The sequence below is a fragment of the Lagenorhynchus albirostris genome, chromosome 8 (assembly GCF_949774975.1).
Source record: "Lagenorhynchus albirostris chromosome 8, mLagAlb1.1, whole genome shotgun sequence".
Taxonomy (NCBI): domain Eukaryota; kingdom Metazoa; phylum Chordata; class Mammalia; order Artiodactyla; family Delphinidae; genus Lagenorhynchus; species Lagenorhynchus albirostris.
Genome location: NC_083102.1, coordinates 44,891,263 through 44,908,518, shown reverse-complemented (window position 1 = coordinate 44,908,518; position 17,256 = coordinate 44,891,263). Strand labels below are relative to the sequence as shown.

Sequence of the window (17,256 nt, the reverse complement as noted above, 5' to 3'; positions counted from 1 at the left end):
GCGGAGAAATGGGCTCTACAAGACAACGAAGAGGTGCAAAGGGCTGAGGAAAGAGAAGGGAGAGCTTGTAAAGCAGACAGAAGAATAGTTAACAAAGTGTGAGGAAATCCACGATAGCTTGGGAGGGCAGGGGCAGCCAGAGAGACAGCAAAGAGAATAGGGATTGAATAACAGTCATTCGACCTCAAGAAACCATGATACTTTGTAGGATCCTTATTTTACCAGAAACTAAGAACCTGCAAGGTCGTGTTACTTACCCAGGGGCACAAAGCTGATGGACATAACTGGACAAAGTTGGGCCCTCAGACCTAACACCCTTGGATCATCTTCCGAATCCCCTTACCGGGCACCCAGGGCCTTGTATGAGATGAGATCTCTAGTCAACTTTTCCAACCTGATATCCCAATTTTTATCAGTGGTTTTACACACTTTTTTTTCTTTTTCCTATCTATCTATCATCTATCTATCTATCTATCTATCTATCATCTATTTATTTATTTATCTCCCTCCCTCCCTCCTTCCCTCCCCTCCCTGCCACCAGCCCCGGACGTCTCCCTCCTTCCTTGCCATGTAACCCACGCCCCCAGCCAGCAGGTGGAGCCACACCTTTTCCTCCCTCTGCCCCTTCCCCTCCTGGAGGTGCCCCAGGGGCATGCGCCTGAGCCCTGGGGCCGGTGCTCGACTGCTAAGACCCAGGCTGCTTCCTGTCAGCTGGGGAAGAGGTCTTTCTTTTGAAACATCAGTGTGCTTTGTTAAAACGGTATCTCGTGAGTAAATATTAAAACATAGAAAGCCTCAGATGGTAGAGGTGGGGGAAGGACTACAGCAGATTAAAGAGAGCAGATGCTAAAGAAGGTGAAACATTCCTTGTCAAGTACCTATTGAAGAACTTTGCTTAGGAAAGGAAGGGAGCAGAAGTCTAGGTGGGGCTTTAGAGTGAAGAAGGGTGTTTTGTTGTTGTTTTGGTTTGGGTCTCCAATTTGGGAAGAAAGACTTATATACATGGCTGGGTCTCTGCCAAGATTAGAGCATCATGTTATATACTTTAGTATGAGAGGGGAGGGTATAGACCCTCCCCTTCCTATGCTCCTGGTATAGCGTTACTCAAAGGAAGAACCTGAACCTTGTCCTACTTTGGGTTTCCACTGGAAGCCTGATTAATAAATAAGGTCCCGGGCTTCCCTGGTGGCGCAGTGGTTGAGAGTCCGCCTGCCGATGCAGGGGACACGGGTTCGTGCCCTGGTCCGGGAAGATCCCACATGCCGCGGAGCGGCTGGGCCCGTGAGCCATGGCCGCTGAGCCCGCGCGTCCGGAGCCTGTGCTCCGCAACGGGAGAGGCCACAACAGTGAGAGGCCCGCGTACCGCAAAAAGTAAATAAATAAATAGGGTCCCTGTTGGAAAGGGAGGATACCCCACACATACAGAACATCTCAGATTCATCGAAGACAACTCAGTAACAGGTCCAAGGGGAGACAAGCTGCAGTAGCTTTGAGAAAACAGGAGGCCATGCTTGAACCTACCCTGACCCAGCTCCCTGGATGGCTGAGGGCCCTGGGACCAAGAGGGCTGGGTGATTAAAGCAAGAGACCTTTATCAGGAGCTCAAACACTCTGCCCTCTCTTCAAAATACGAACATGTTTTTCGTTATAAGCCAGAGACCCACAGAGAGGTGATGAGAGAGAGAAAGTCGTTCCAAGGGGGAGCACACATGCCCAGAAGATATTTGATGGAGGTCAAAGGTGGGCCGGCGCCACCAGGTGGGCCACAGAGTAGAACATCAGCCGCACAGTGCTTCATGGGAGGTGGCGTTGGCATGGGCAACCTGGGCATGGGGACATGACAGAAAAGGCACAGGCAGCACCAGGATTGGTAGATGAAATCCCTTCCTTCCATGCCTTCAAAATACAGAAAGCGAGAGGCTTGAGGTCTTGCATTTTGCGTGGGAAGGAGGAGGACTGGACTTAAGAACAAACCTTCATAGAATCTATAAGCTGGGGGAGCCAAAGAGACCATTTGGTAGCATGCATGTATGTAGTCAAAGAGGAAAAAGATAGTAGAAACAGAAAAAAGAATACTTGGGAAAAGTATAAGATCTCAGAGAGACGAAGGAATTGGTGGACAGCAGAGTTAAAGGCATTGGTCTTGGAAAGAGGTAAGCAAACCTGGCCACATACAGCTGGGAAGGGATGGGGATCACTGTACTAAAAAGAAAATAAGCTAAGACAGTCTCTTATCTGGCAGACTGAACTCTCTAAGGCAGGTGATGCCATGGGCGGCACCAAAGTGTCATCTTGGAGGCCAGAAGTAGTGCAGTGTGAGGAGACAAAGACCAGTGTGATCAAGACAACCCCTGAGGGGCATCAGTGAAGGATGGTTGTACTGCAGAAATGGTCCGGTTGAAGTTTGATATGCAGTGTATCTCATGAGCACACAGATGGAAGACATGCCCTGGAACGTTTTCCTCCTGAACTGTCATGAGGATTTTTAAAATAATTTAAAACTATATTGAACACCTATGATGTGCAAGGCAGGCTGCTGAAGTGGTCCTAACAGTGCATAAGGTGAGGCCGAAGCTCTTGAGGCTTCAGAGTTTAGAAGGAGAGGCATGGCAGAGATTGCTAGGTGCCTGACCAACAGCCATTTTCTCCCTCTTACATATTCAGGAGCTGAATTTATTCCAGGTGGCAATATACTCTGATAGAAAGGATATATTTTACAGCTTCTCTGAAATCTAGAAGTGGCCAGTAAGATGTAAGTATAAGTCATTGGGTGGGACTTCCATAAATATTCTCTAAAGGGGTCTGATTAGGTGGGTGGGACATTCTTTTGCCATCCCCTTTCCTTCTTCTTCATTGGAATGAGGACACAATGGCTAGAACTCCAGCAGCCATCTTGGGCCATGAGGTGAACTTGAGAATGGAAGCCCCATACTAAGGTTAGAGGAATAGAAAGGTAGAAGGAACCTAGGCCTCTGGTGCCTTTGGACAGCCATACAAGTCCTACTTTATCTACCACTTGTTTTAAATAAGCGTGAAATACATCTTTATTTTGTTGAGGCCACTTACATTATACACACACACACACACACACACACACACACTAATCCTGAGATTAAATATGAGATTCACATAACTCAGCTAAAAAGAAGAGATGCTTAATCAATTTGAAAGGCGTTAATTATTAAAAGGGTTCCGAAAATAGAAATACCTCTCATCCTCTCATGCTGGGAGGTAAGGGAAGCATGGGGTCAAGAAGAGAGCAAGGAGTTAAGGTGTCCTGACCTCAAGCCTTCTGGGTGTTGTGTACAATCTCTCTGAGGCTGCAATAAGAGGTTAGCAGTGAGGCAGATTTTGACCCAAATCTGTCCGACTCCAAGCCTTCCTGATCAATTGTGCTCTCTATTCTGTACTATTTCCTCTTCCATTGGAGCGATACCTTAAGAGGTAGGATTCTGTAATGCATTGCATCTGTGATGTTGGTATATAAATGAACAATTCATATGATTTCTCAGGGTTGCAGTCAACCAGGAACAGGGAGGCCCCTGTTGGGGAAGAGAACTGACACTCTGTCCTTGGTGAGTGTAAAGGTGGCAGCTGGGTGGTTCCCATGCCAGAGGCCATCAGTGGGATCTGAAGGATAATTAAGCCACAGGGATCAGTCCCACACACCCTGATTCTATCAGTCCACTGAAGGAGAGAGCACACATCAGATCTGTGCATCCAAATTATGGACGAAATTTCATTATCTCTAGGGTCTGTGCCTAAAAATCCCACTCTTGCTTGAATTCCTTACGAACAAAGCTCTGAGATGAGATGCTTCTTCTGAACGTTTGCTTCTTCCCCAGACATTCAGCCAGCTGCTTTTCTTCGCAACTCTCCCATATTGCCAGAAGGGAGACAGGAGACTGCAGCTCCTGTTGCAATCTCTAGTTCCAACATGTGTTTGTGACCCTCGGAAGACTGCGGTTTTCAAAGGTTGTCTGGACCAACAAGACACTGAGCAGGCGCAGTGTGGGTCACCTTGGAGCAAGGGTGTGGGAACGCCGCACCTATTCTGCTAATGACCAAACAGAACTGCCTTAGTTTTCTTTCTTTCTTTTTTTTTTTTTTTTAAAACCAAACACAACAGATTCTTCTAGTTCCAGGTGCTTCCTCACTTTCGTGCTCTTTGCTCAGACAGGGTGAGCAAAGATCTGACGCTCAGCGTCTGAGGGGCCTTAACGAGGCCGGGCAATCCTGGACACAGTCCCAGGGAGGGCAGGTGTTGTGCGCGGATTCGACGAAGCAACCACGAGTCACTCCCGTGTCGGCGACAGACAGGGGACAGGCGGCTCTCTACCTAAGGCAGACTTCTCTCTATCCCTGGAGGGCACACTGCCTCCTCTTTCCCGACTCCTTCGCCCCGGCCCTCGCGGGGTGTGAACGGGCAGGTGTTAACACACCCGCTTTGAAGGGCGCGTCCGTCACCCACCGAGTACCGCGCCAGCAGCTGCTGGTACCCTTGCCCCTCGGAGCGTGGCGGCCGCGCGCGCCATAGGGCCGGGCGCTTAAGGCAGGGGGAGCTGAGGGACGGGGGACGCTGAGTCTCTCGGCCTCGGCTCAAGAAGCCCCGCCAGCCGCGGAGGGGCAGGACCGGGCAGCTCTTAGCCGAACTTGGGCAAACTGAAGCTGCCGCCGCCGCGCGTCCCCCATCGTGGCAGATAGCACGGGCTATGGGGCGACCCCTTTCCCGCCCCTCGGGGCCTGGCCACCAAGAGGTCTCTTCCTCCCCGGTTCGGGGCAGGGTCTGCGGGGCGCGCCCGCTCCCCCCGCGGTGAAGTGTCTTCCCCGGCCTGCAAGGCCGGAGCAAGAGCCGCGGCCCCCGGGACCCAGGGCGCCCACTGCGGGCGGGACCCGGGCAGTGCAGCCCGTGTCCCTGAGCCCGGATGACTGCAGGCGACGGGAAGCCGCCTCCACCTCCTCCCCGCGTCAGCCGCGAGGCGCCGTCGGGCCTGCGCCCGCTCAGTCGATGCCCGCGGGGCGCACAAGTGGGCAGCGTGGGCGCAGCCGTGGAGCGCGGACCCCCTGCCTCGGCCCACCCAGCATCGCGCGGTCCCGCCATCGGTGGACCCATTTCTACTGGCCTCACCAGCCTTCGCAGCTGTCCCCATCTTCCCCCTGGAGGCAACCTACGCACGAGGGCATCTGGAGTGAGGTCACTGCCACCTTGATTTTTATCTTAGAAGAGTCTCAGTTCTGCTTAAGAGGGTGAGCTCCTTTGCGCTATTCAAGTAGGGTTTAAACTTATACTCACACAGAATTTAGCCTCTAATCGGCCAGACTTATTTAAACGGCACAGAGTAAAACCTTCCAGTTTTAACATCCACTCTGGTGTTTGCTGGAAATTTGCCACCGAATTTCGGCGCGAGCTGAAGGTTACCAGGATTTATCATTGTTTCCCCAGGATGTTTAACCCTCATGGGCACCTCTTCTTTCATTTAAGATACTTAAAAAAAGAAAAAGAAAAATTTCTTGTAAGCACTTTGGCCATTTTGTTTAAGAAATTTGTTTTATCTCGCCTGGTTTTGAAATCCAGAACTATGTCTGAAATGGGGAGGAGGGAGTGTTGGAGACAGAAACCAGCTGTGTACCAGGAAATAATAAGTATCATGCAAAAATATCACAGCTAATAGATGTCCTTTACGAGTGGAAATATCTATGTTTAATTGCTTTAAAAATGTGGGTGGAAAACCACAATTATACATTGTGAAAACAAACCTGTACAGATAATTTCTGAACAATACAAAACAAGTGCTGAAAATTTTTTCTCTAGGATTGATATAATTATTCCAAAATTATGACACCACCTACCCAAATATCATGTTGCCCCACCTGCAAATCCTTGAAGAGGAATAGTTCCCGATCGAATGAATTTAGACTCGTCCTTAATAAAACGAAAGTTGCATAGCTTTTTATACTGTTGTACACCCTCAAATGCATCTTCCAATATCATTGTCAGCTTAGTGTTATTCTCGATATTTAAAATGTTCAATTCTTCAGAGATACATTATATATAAATTCCTAATAATTATAAACACATCATTTTATTCATCTTATTTTTAATAACATGCATTTTTATAATTGCTGTACAACTGAAGTAGACACTGAATTGTGCTGTGTGCACGTCTTTATTCAACAGTATATTCTTAGACACCTTGTTCAAACAAATTAAGTGAATTTAAAAGAAAATAAAACATGAAAAAAATAACCTTCCAGTAGAAACAGAATCACAGTGCTTTACAGACAAAAGGAAAGGAAAAGAAGTTCTCATAGGAAAAGAGATTTATTATTACATAGAAAATTCTCACAATAGTTGAAACACACTCCAGAAACTAGTAAACACCTTAGCTAGAGTTGTGCCTATTACTCAGCCCACAAGCATCTGCTTTGTCTTAATCAGAAGGGGGAGGTGAATGACCACTGTTTATTTTCATTTTCCTCATTAATTATGAAAAACTGCATTTAATTCATCTTGCATGGTGAGAGATTGGCTGCGCAGATGTAAGTCGTAAGGGAAGTGGCTGTCGGTGGGCAACCTGAACATGGCACCCTGCCCAAGGGGACCCCTGGGTGGCACTGCACAGTAATGCATGCCGTAATTGTAATTTTTGCCATAGTCCAAGGTTTCTTCTTGCTTCAGGGAAAATATCCCATTATAGTTAATGGGGGGAGGACTTAAGGGACCCTCAAACTGAGGGCTGGCACACTCAGGGGAAGTGCTTTCATAGAAGGATTCATACGCACTGCAATAATTGTAGGGTTTCATGGACTTGGAATTATCAAGAGTTCCATGCCCCGGGGGAGGGGTGAGCTCAGGGCTGTGGTAGGGCGGGTAGAAGGTAGAGTAGGGTGACCTTGTGTGGTGTGCCGCCTCCCCACCCTGACCCATCAGGAAACTCCTGGCGTTCAGCTGCAAGCAGCCTGCCACCAAGTTTGTAGTTGGCTGGGAAAGACCTTTGCATAAGTTTTGGACGAACGTGAGCAGATCAGGTCTCTTGCCGATTCTCAGAATTTCAGAAAGTGCCCAGATGTAGTTTTTGGCCAGTCGTAAAGTTTCTATTTTGGACAGTTTTTGGGTTTTAGAGTAACAGGGGACCACTTTTCTTAAATTGTCCAGGGCGTCGTTGAGGCCGTGCATCCTGTTCCTCTCGCGCGCGTTAGCTTCCTGTCTCCTGAACTTGACCCTCTCCAGTCGGAGCTTGGTCGTCTTTTTTTTCCTAAGACCCCTCCTTCTGGGCAACCCATTTTCATCTTCCTCTTCCCTGTCTTCCTCCTCTTCTTCTTTCTCAGTCTCTTCTCCAGGGGCCCTTTTGATGCTCTTTCCTCGAAGGACAATCTGTTTGGAAAAGCTTTCTGGTTTCTTAATTTGCTTCTGGTCCTCGCATTCTCTAGAAAACTTTCTGCACATCTGGGATTCTGGCATTACAACTGACTCATCAAACGGTAGTGTTAACATGGTTCTCTAATCTTAAATTACCTGAAAAAATGCCAGCACAATATTTAAAGTGTTTTCATTTTTAAAGTTTATACACTTAAAGCATATTCAATGACTTAATCATAAGAATACAAAAACATGAGAAAAAGACTGATTTTTACATTAAATAAAATTTTTGAGTTTGTGCAGCCTAGTAATTATTAAAGAAAACAATGACACATGCAATAGGATTAATTTATACCAAATTATCAAAAGAAAATAAAACAGGAAGTATTTATTGTAATACCACCACCACCTCCATTTCTCTTTGATTTTTAAACTGATTTTTAATACACGAAAAGGACAGTGAAATTCAAACAAATGCAAAACATGATATAGCAATGCAGAATTTCATTAATTCCAGTTCCCTTGAGTGCAAAATGAGAAGAGGCACCAGTTTTTAAAATAAAAAATGCTACCTCTCCATTAGCTGACAAATTTGTGGAGATTTATTTTTTAGAAAGAAAATAAGCTTTAACTTTATTTGCTGTATTATATAACTGTGAATTTAGATAAGTGGCTGTTGAAATACACAAATTTAAAGAAAAGATTAATCAGAGCCAATTTAAAAACTGCTTTCTTTCTGATCCGTAACGAAACATGTAAGAGAGCACTCTTTTCCCAACCTTCACCAAAAAAAGCGAGGGGGAGGTTAGGCTAATTTGGGATAAACTCTATAAATAAATTTTAAAAATCACTGGCATTATTTTAAGTCAAGAAAAATATTGAGACTGCTTTTCTATTTTAAATTTTTCTCAGTGTAATTGTCTGTTTACTGCTGTTCAAATCATCTGACAAAAAACACTCTCGTAGTGTTTTTGTTCTACGAGCCACAGAAGTCTCCCTCTAGCTAATATCTGACAGGAACGGTCCAAGGATTCTGACTGCAATTGTGCACGTGTATTCAGAATCCCGAATGAAAGGGGAAAATAATTTGTGTTTCAAATGCAATTTTGGCTTTCGTTTGGCAAAGCAGCAAGTATTTTCATCTAAAGTCTTCAAACAAATAGGCATGTTAAAACAGAGACTTTTTAATTTAACAATCTCCAGCTCCCTCAACACACACACACACACACACACACACACACACACACACACACACAAACACACACACGCAAACTCTTAATAATGTCTACATACTTGCAGTTACATAATAGCCGTGAAAGTATGTGATAATTACATCATAAGAATGAAATATGATAAGAAGTTATAGATGACAAAAGACCATATAAATACTATAAGACAGTGACACTGTATCTTTAAATACTTGCATGCAAAGCCAGCATCAATTGAAGTATATCTTTATTTATATTACCTTAGGTTTTAATTTCATTCAATAATCAGTTTTCATTTTGGATCTTCCACATCTTTTCAGGCTGAGTGTCGCATCGTCTCCTGGAGTCTCTAGATCTGTGTGTATCTGCACTATCTCATTGATCTCTAAAAAGTGACATTGATGCCAACTGCCAGAGCTGGTACCCATGCCATCTGCTAGTGACGTCACAGGGCAGAGAGAACCATGTGATCCTCTCTCTTGGGACCTTCATTCTGCACTGATCATCTGGCATCCCTGTAAGTGGGTACCAGCATTCATGCATCAACACAGAAGGTTAGACTGATAGGAAAAAAATCTGCACCAGCCTTTCACATACAGTAGGTGCGTTTCTTCTCGAGCTGCTTCGGCTTCACTGGCAATCTGTAGAAATAGCTGTGTTAGTGTTCAGTTTCGCCCTGCCAACGGTGCAACTATTAGGTAGTCGTTAATATTCCATTCATTTACAAGGTGGGCTTTTGTGTGAGCGAGAGGTTTTTTGTTGTTGTTGTTGTTGATGTTTTGTAAAGATCACCATCCCATTTGTGCACCTGGGTGCCCAGGGAAAGAAAGCCGTGAAAAGGAGCTGAGATCAGGAAAATGGTCTTGAGATGCTTAACCAAACTAAGATTTGTGTAAGCGAACAGGGATCAACAAAGGTCTCCTTATTTCCTTTCATGGCATGTAACTTATGGGTGTGTGTCTGTGTGTTCTCTTATTGACATGTAAGACTTCTGTGCTTCTTAAGAATTTGGAATAAAAGAACAGTTTCTCCATCTGGGGTCTGTGAAAGACATCCTCAGATGCTCCCCTTTCTACACTTGCTGGTATCTTTCAACAACTTTTCAGAGAGATTCTTTGTATATCTGTGTAAAATGCAGAGACAACTGCAAGTCCACTGTGAAAGATTTCAAACTACATTCTTATGTCCTCTACCCAAAGTCACAACTTCACTCTCTTATTGTTCCTCTCTTTACAGCCTTCACTGGCCTGTTCCTTCTCATTTCATTTCATATACAATGAACATAAAAATTATCACTTAGGTTTTTGTCTTTCCCTAGCATTTTGCTGAGTATTTTAGTCAAAGGTTAGCTTTCCTATTTTTTGGAGGTTTCAGATTTTTTTCTTTCTCCTGAAAATCATCCCCTCACATTTTCCCCCCTCTAGATCAAAATCATTTAAAATATCTTCTCATCCCTGTATCAGTGTCCAGTTGTTTTTCTCTGTCAGATTTATTTCATACTTACCTTTTTCTTCCACTTTTCCCTTTTGGTTTCTTAACAAAAGCAGGGTACAAACAGTTAAGCAAAGCTGGCAAAGCCTTATAGATAAAACGAACTGTGAAACCAGAGGCAAACCTCGCCTTCTCCTTTTCTCTACTCCCCTGCCACCACCAGCCCCCTACCCCTGAAATAAAAGGACATTTTATTTCAGGATTGCCTGTCACTGAAGTTAAAAGGGCGCTTTAAAAAAAAATAAAAGTTTAAAAATAGACAAACACAACCTTTGTTGTTTGACAACTGAGTAATCTCTTTCTATAAAGTGAGACAGTATGCTTTTGGTATTAAAGTAATCCCTGGCAGAGTTGTAACTGTTGAATCTGTGTTAGCATTCCCCTTATAAATCCCAGTTTTGAAAGGTTTAAAATTCTGCTGCTTTAATGCACTTTGGTTCCAAATTGGCATCGGGGGACTCAAGCTAAATGCAATTTTTCTCCTGTCATACCCCACTCATTTCCGTCTCCCCACAAAGTTACCTGACTTTGCCTGGACTGTTTGAGAAAAGATGGGGAAGCTGGCAAAAAGAAGAATCATGCTAAGTAAAGGAGGGTCATTTTTTTTCTCTCAGTGGTCTGGTAAAAAAAATGCAAATTTAAAATAAGGCTATAAGCTCATAACTTAAAATAGGGGGTAGGTTGGCCTAGCTCATGTTTTTAAAAAAATCAGACACACCAAAGGCGTTTCAAATTTGTTGTTTAAGGGGATAGTCCTGGTAATGGGTGCATTAAGTGTATTTCATATAGCTTTTGGTTCAAAAACTACACACAATTTTTATATCAGCACAGAGAATATCTATAGGAAGACCAGGTGCAGAATTTTGTTTGTTCTCAGGAATGGTTTACTTTTTAAATGTAAAGGAGGGTAAGTAAGTATCAGAGTCACAAGCCATGAAGCAGCCAGCCCTGTCATGAATGTTGCATATTGCACCATATTTTAAACTTGCAAAGTCTCCAGAAGCTGCATTGTATTACAGGCATCACAGACATGAAAATCAAAATCCAAGGAACAGATAAAGTGACACATTAGTAGAAAATTATCACCGATGTAGCTCATCCCAAGGATAGATTTTATACTTTATCTTTGCGATGTGCAGACAAATGAGAAACAGCTTTTCCATGAAAACATTTGGGGCTGTTCTATTTCTGCCTTTGAACATGAAATAAAACCCTTTGGTGGTGGTGGTGATGTGGCGAGGTAGGGTATAGAATCTGTGTTGAGGTTTTCTGAGTATTAATCTATTGTTTGAATGTCTTCGTTTTTTTTTTTAAAGGGAGGAAACAAAAAGTTGTTATGTCAAGATTTAGCAAGGATTCAGTGTGTTTGTACAATAGTCTTTCAAAAGAAATTTCGTTATGCATTTTCTACTGTAGTTCCAGATATGCAAATGTCTGTGCTGTTAATATGCATTCGTAACATACACCATAACGGCTGTTCTACTCTCTGCTAAGAAAGCATGTTAACACCAGTACTCCAAACAGAAATACATTGTGAGTTATAGACAAATACTCGGAGTAAAGGGAGTGTATCATCACCATTTCTCCTTTTACGGCAATCACTGCACACCAAAGTTTACCTCTATAACTCAATTTAATATTAATTGAACTGATATGCTCTTTGCTTCTGAGGCCATGACATTTTTAAATAGATTTTTTAAAATTGCCCAATGTCTATCTGCCTGCCTCTGTCTTGCTTTCACTGGGTGAATGTTCATATTTCACTTATAAAAATGACCCAGAGAAAATTTAGGTATAATTTGACTCAGTTGCAAGGCAACAGAGGGGTAAAGTCTAAATTAAGACTCAAGTGTTGTTATTTTTAGGTCATCCAGTTGGTACCTGTGTCTTAGCAAATGGGAATTCTGTTGACTCTCTTTTTCACAATCCCCTCATTACTTAAGAGATCAGTTTGGAACATGACAGGCATTTTTCTCAGCTCTCCAGGGGTATAAGGCAGCAGAATGTAGACCTGGGCAGGATCAGGCAGCAAAACCTCAGGACCAGAGTTTTTTTCCCCAGAAGCAGGGTACTTCCTGAGATAGATTTTGGACAATTTTCTCTATTGCCTTTTTTTTTTTTTTTTTTTTTAAAGCTTTTAGACAAATGCTTCAGGGCAGTCTGGAAGCCTGTGAACTAGCCCAGTGTTAATCCCTAGAGTTTTAACTCTGTGATCCGCGTTGCCTTGAAAGAGTTTTGTGGCTGTGGCAGAGCATCCCACTTTGGAAAACAGCCCTTGGGGTTTAAATAAACGTATTTAACTTGTAAGACAAGACACAGAACAACCTTATTCCCCTTGAAACTTTAGAGGGCTTAAAAATATAATTTAAACTAGATGTCTTACTATTTTGTTTATGTGTATTACACTAGCATTACTTAGACTAAACAGATAATCTGGAAATAAAGCAACATTTGGATTGCTTTTTAGATTTCTTTCAGAGTGAAGACTAGAGTGAATTGTACTATTATTATGCAATTTAAAAATATATGGTTGTTTATGCCACTCACAACACGCTGCAACATTCAGTCTTTGACTTTAGTCTTTGCACAAAACAGCACTGCAGTCCTTTCCAGAAATACCTTTCTCATTTTTCTTCCGTGAAGCATACTTTTTATTTTACTCACCAAACCGCATTTATTAAATTCATTTTCTAATTTGTTATCAAATAAGGTCACCTGAATCTGCCAGTGAAAACTTCTACCAGTATGACAAAACCAGTATTATTGGACTGAGTTATTATACTTCCAGCCATTTGTAAAGAAATGGTGTTTTATTAACTTTTGTGATCTTACTGTAAGAAAATGTAGTTTCCTTTAGGCTTTTACAAATATTAAGAATGATTTATTGTCCCTGATTACTATTTTTTATGCTGCTGAATTCAAAATTATTGCTACATTCCAGTGTTGTAATCGTTACTTATAAACATAGAAAACAGAAGTGCAGTTTGTCTTTTTCCTGTTACATGAATCCATTTTGTAAGATTGGAGTGGGTACTTTATAAGGAGATTTTTTTTGCAAAAGTTTATGCAAACTGCATCTTGAAAATCAAGTTTTATATTAGTTGCTTGTATGATGACATGCAGGCTCTCTTCACACAGGGGATTCCTGGATGGATTTTAAGAGGTTCTGGACCTTCCTAAAATTATGTACAAATTTGGCATATATGTACATATGTACATTTTTCTAAAGAAAGGCTTTCTCTCAGTTTCTTAAAAAGTTGAGAATCACAACAAGAATTTTGATGACCAACTAACCTTGCTGCTGTTTAATAGCTATGTGTCATTCATTTATTCATTCATTCATCCATTCATCCATTCAACAAAGGTTTACTGAATATCGCTTTTGGAGTAATTCTCGACTCCTCTTTTTCACACACTAGAAACAAATGTCTGCAGATTCTCTCAGTACTATCTTAAAATTATATCCGGGATCTGACCACTTTCTGGCAATTCCACGACTCCTACCCTGGTCCAAACTGCCTTCATCTCTCACCTGGCCTGAATGGCACCTGGGCTTTCACTCTTGGCTCCGTACATTCCATACACAGTCCTCAACTCAGCATCCTGAGCATCTGGTTAAAACATGAATCAGATTGTATTCCTCTAGGCTCGGAAACCTTCAATGGCTTCCCCTCTCCCTCAGTCAAAACCTAAACTTAACAGAGGCCCCGAGGCTTCCTCTGGCCTTTCTGATCTCACCTTCTACTACTCTCCCCTTCACTCGCTCAGCTCCAGCCACACTGGCCCTCGACTCTTCCTCACACTCTCAGGCACGCTCCTACCTCAGGATAGTTGCACTTGGTCCTACTTGGAATCCCCTTCCCTGGTTTATTCTCACATTGTTCGTCTCTGCTCAAATGCTCCTGTCAGGGAGTCCCCTCTGACCACCCTAGTGTATACTGTACCCCTACCCCCATCTCTCCCCTTCTATCCACCTTCCACCAGTTTTGGTTTTCTCAGTAGAGATGATCCCTTGCGAACACAATACATTTACTTATTTAATGTGTGTATTAATCTGCAGTTCTAGTGCCTGCTCACGAAAGGCCATAAGTACGTACTTGTTGAATGAAGATATATGTTCCAGGCACTGGGTTAGTGGTGACTATTCAGTGGCGTGTAGAACAGCCATGGCAAAATTGTTGGGAAGTTTACAGTCTAAACGGTGGGCAGGCAATGAACAGGTAAACATAGAAATGTGAAATTTACGTGTTGATGGCTACAGAGAATCATGGGAAGATCTACTGGATTACATGGGAAACTTTTTCTGAGTCATCTTTTGTGCTGAGCTGTGAAGGAAGAGCAACAGAGGCAAGAGTACATGTGAAATGTCTAATGTTCTGGGAGGACCAGAAGGGTCAGAGCACAGGGAGAGTAAGGATCAGACCATATGAGATTGCGTATTGGTGAAGTATTTGGAATTTATTTCAAAGGAAGACATTGAGGGTTTAAGGCAATTTAAGATTTGAAAGGATCATTCTGGCTGATTTGGAGAGAAGAAAAGAAGAAACAGGGAGAGATTTACAAAGCCTATGACAGTGGACAGAACAAGAGGGGCCTGGCTGTGGCCCGGATTAGAGTGGTGGTAATGGAAATGGAGAGAGGAAGCCCGGAAACATATTTTGGAGATACAGTCAGCAGAACTTACTGATGGATGGTCGTGGATTAGATGCGGGAAAGTTCCTTAACCTCTGGTCCTGATGATAATGAACAGTACTCTTTCACATGTAATCCGCCAAGCACCAGGCTAAATGCCTCATTTACAGTTGACCCTTGAATAATTTGGGGCTGGGTGATAGAGGTACCAACCCTCTTCACAGTCGAAAGTCCACGCGTAACTTATAGGTGGCCTTCCACACACACAATTCCTTCGTATCCATGGTTCCGCATCCTTGGATTCAGTCAACGGTGGATGGTGTAGTACTATGATATTTACTACTGAAAAAATTTGTAAGTGTACCCATGCAATTCCAACTGTGTTGTTCAAGGGTCAACTGTACATTGTCTCGTGGGAACCTTGCAATAAGGTAGACGTGACTATCTCTGTTGTAGACTCTATGAAACTATGCGGCTCAGAGAATTAATGTACCCACAACTGCTCAGTTTTTAAGTGGCAGAATCACAATTTGGACATAAGTCTGTCTGAATCCAAATCCCAGTTTCTTAACAACTCACACTTTACTGATTTAAGAATTAAATGATCAAATGTCAATGAACTGCCTAGAACTGTTTCTAGTACAAAATAAATCCTGAATAAATAATAAATATTAGATGAAGTAGAAAAACTTAACCATGAATCTATTCACAAAATGAAGAATTATCCTATTAATATACCCAGTGACTTAAGCATTTTTACTATATACATTTGTCTTTTAGAGCCATGTGCATAGACAGGTAGATCAGTAGACTGCCATGTATGACATAATCCTCTAACAATGATTACAGTCGTCATGACTGAGCTTCTGTTTGTCTGGAATAGTTGAGGGTTGAGTTGTTCATTTATTCTTTCGTTTTTTTCATTCCTTCAACAAAACACTTACATTTGTGTGTTACCACTCTAGATATTATTAGGAGAAATAAAGATAAACAACAAAGAGCACCACCTCTCAAGGAAGTTAGAGTTGAATTAACACACAAAATACGTCTACAATATTCTAATTAAAAGCAGAGTAAGCTTACTATGATAAGAGAGTTTGTTGGTAGGGAATGAAGAAAACATTTGAGTAGAGTTTGCAAGTATTTGGAGAATTATTTTCATTTGAAGTATAATAAAGACTGAAAAGCACACATGACAATAAGTACACAGCTCCATTAATTTTGACAAATTGAACACATCTGTGTAATAAGATTGTGATCAAGAAACAGAACATTACCAGAAAAGCCTCCTTCCTGCCCCTTCCAGGTACCCAACACTTTTCCCCAAGAGAGATCACTGTCCTGAATTCTAACAGCATTGCTTGGTTTTGTTCATTTTGTACATTATATAAATGGAATCATTCAGTATATACTTTTGGCGGGTCTGATTTCTTTATCTCAGCATTTTGTTTGTGCAGTTTATCCATGTTGTTGCACGTAACTGTAGAATGTTCATTCTCATTGCTGTATAATATTCAATTGTATGACTATATCATAATTTGTTTCTCCATTCTGTTGTTGACAGGTGTTTGGATAATTTCCAGTTTGGGGCTATTATAAGTAGTGTTATCCTAATACAAATAATTTAGTAAACATATATATGTTAGGTGTAGTCCATTCCTAGGTATATATCCAACAGAAATGCATACATGTATTCTGCATGTGTAATTTTAAGAGGAATTCGGAATAGGACATTTAGAAAGAGTTAATCTTTAGTAATTACCTACATGATAGTCACACACTTTCTAAGATCATTACACAAGATCAATAATATTATCCCAAAGCTATGGAGTCTGTTACAAATCTACAAGTATTTACTGAGTGATTCCTATGCGACAGCCACTGTGATACTGGAGAAAGACAGTAGAAGACACAATCCTTTCCTTCAATGACTCAAGAATCCTGTTTAGGAAATGAAACTAACAAACTTAAAGCATTGAGATGCATGAGGGGCAGACTATGGCGTAGAGTATCAAACAAATGAATATTTGCTTTGTTTATGTAACACCCTTTAGGAAGATAGTGCAAATTTAAGATTATGCAGAAGGTTTACAAGGACATATTTCAGAATGCTTGCACTTAAAGAGTACTTTAGTTGATTTTAAGTTTTAAAACGTGATGGCTAAATTACTGACTAACATTTGATCATGTTAATATTGACTAATATTTTAATACTTTCTTTGTACCAGCTTTTCTGCATATGCTATATAATTCTTACAACAGCTGTGAGGACTATATACATAAGCAGACCAGTATAGTAGCTAAGGCGTAAGTACATAAGCAGACCGGTATGTGGTATCGGGAACCAGACCCCTGGTTCTAACACTTTCTTGCTGGTTGACTCTGAGTAAGGTCCTATGCTTCAGGTTTTCCATCCGTCAAATGGGGATAAATATATTCTTATCTCACAGGTCATTGCATGTACATGGCTATAATATTAACTGGCACATAGTAAGCCTTGCATTATTATTTGCTGGATTATTTTAAAATAAAAATGGGGGGAGGTTAAAAATAAGGCATTTATGT

The 17,256-nt window shown here is 42.0% G+C and overlaps 1 protein-coding gene across 1 annotated transcript; it reads right to left on the bottom strand.

Moving 5' to 3' along the window:
* Nucleotides 1–6,481: 6,481 nt before the first annotated feature.
* Nucleotides 6,482–7,495, bottom strand: NEUROD6 (neuronal differentiation 6). Its single transcript, XM_060156035.1, has one exon. The coding sequence runs from the start codon at nt 7,493–7,495 to the stop codon at nt 6,482–6,484; it is 1,014 nt and encodes a 337-aa protein (XP_060012018.1).
* Between the last annotated feature and the right edge of the window lie 9,761 nt (nt 7,496–17,256).

Bases quoted from the DNA above. Each gene is read 5' to 3' on its own strand.
- NEUROD6 (XM_060156035.1), bottom strand. From the start codon at position 7,495: ATGTTAACACTACCGTTTGATGAGTCAGTTGTAATGCCAGAATCCCAG.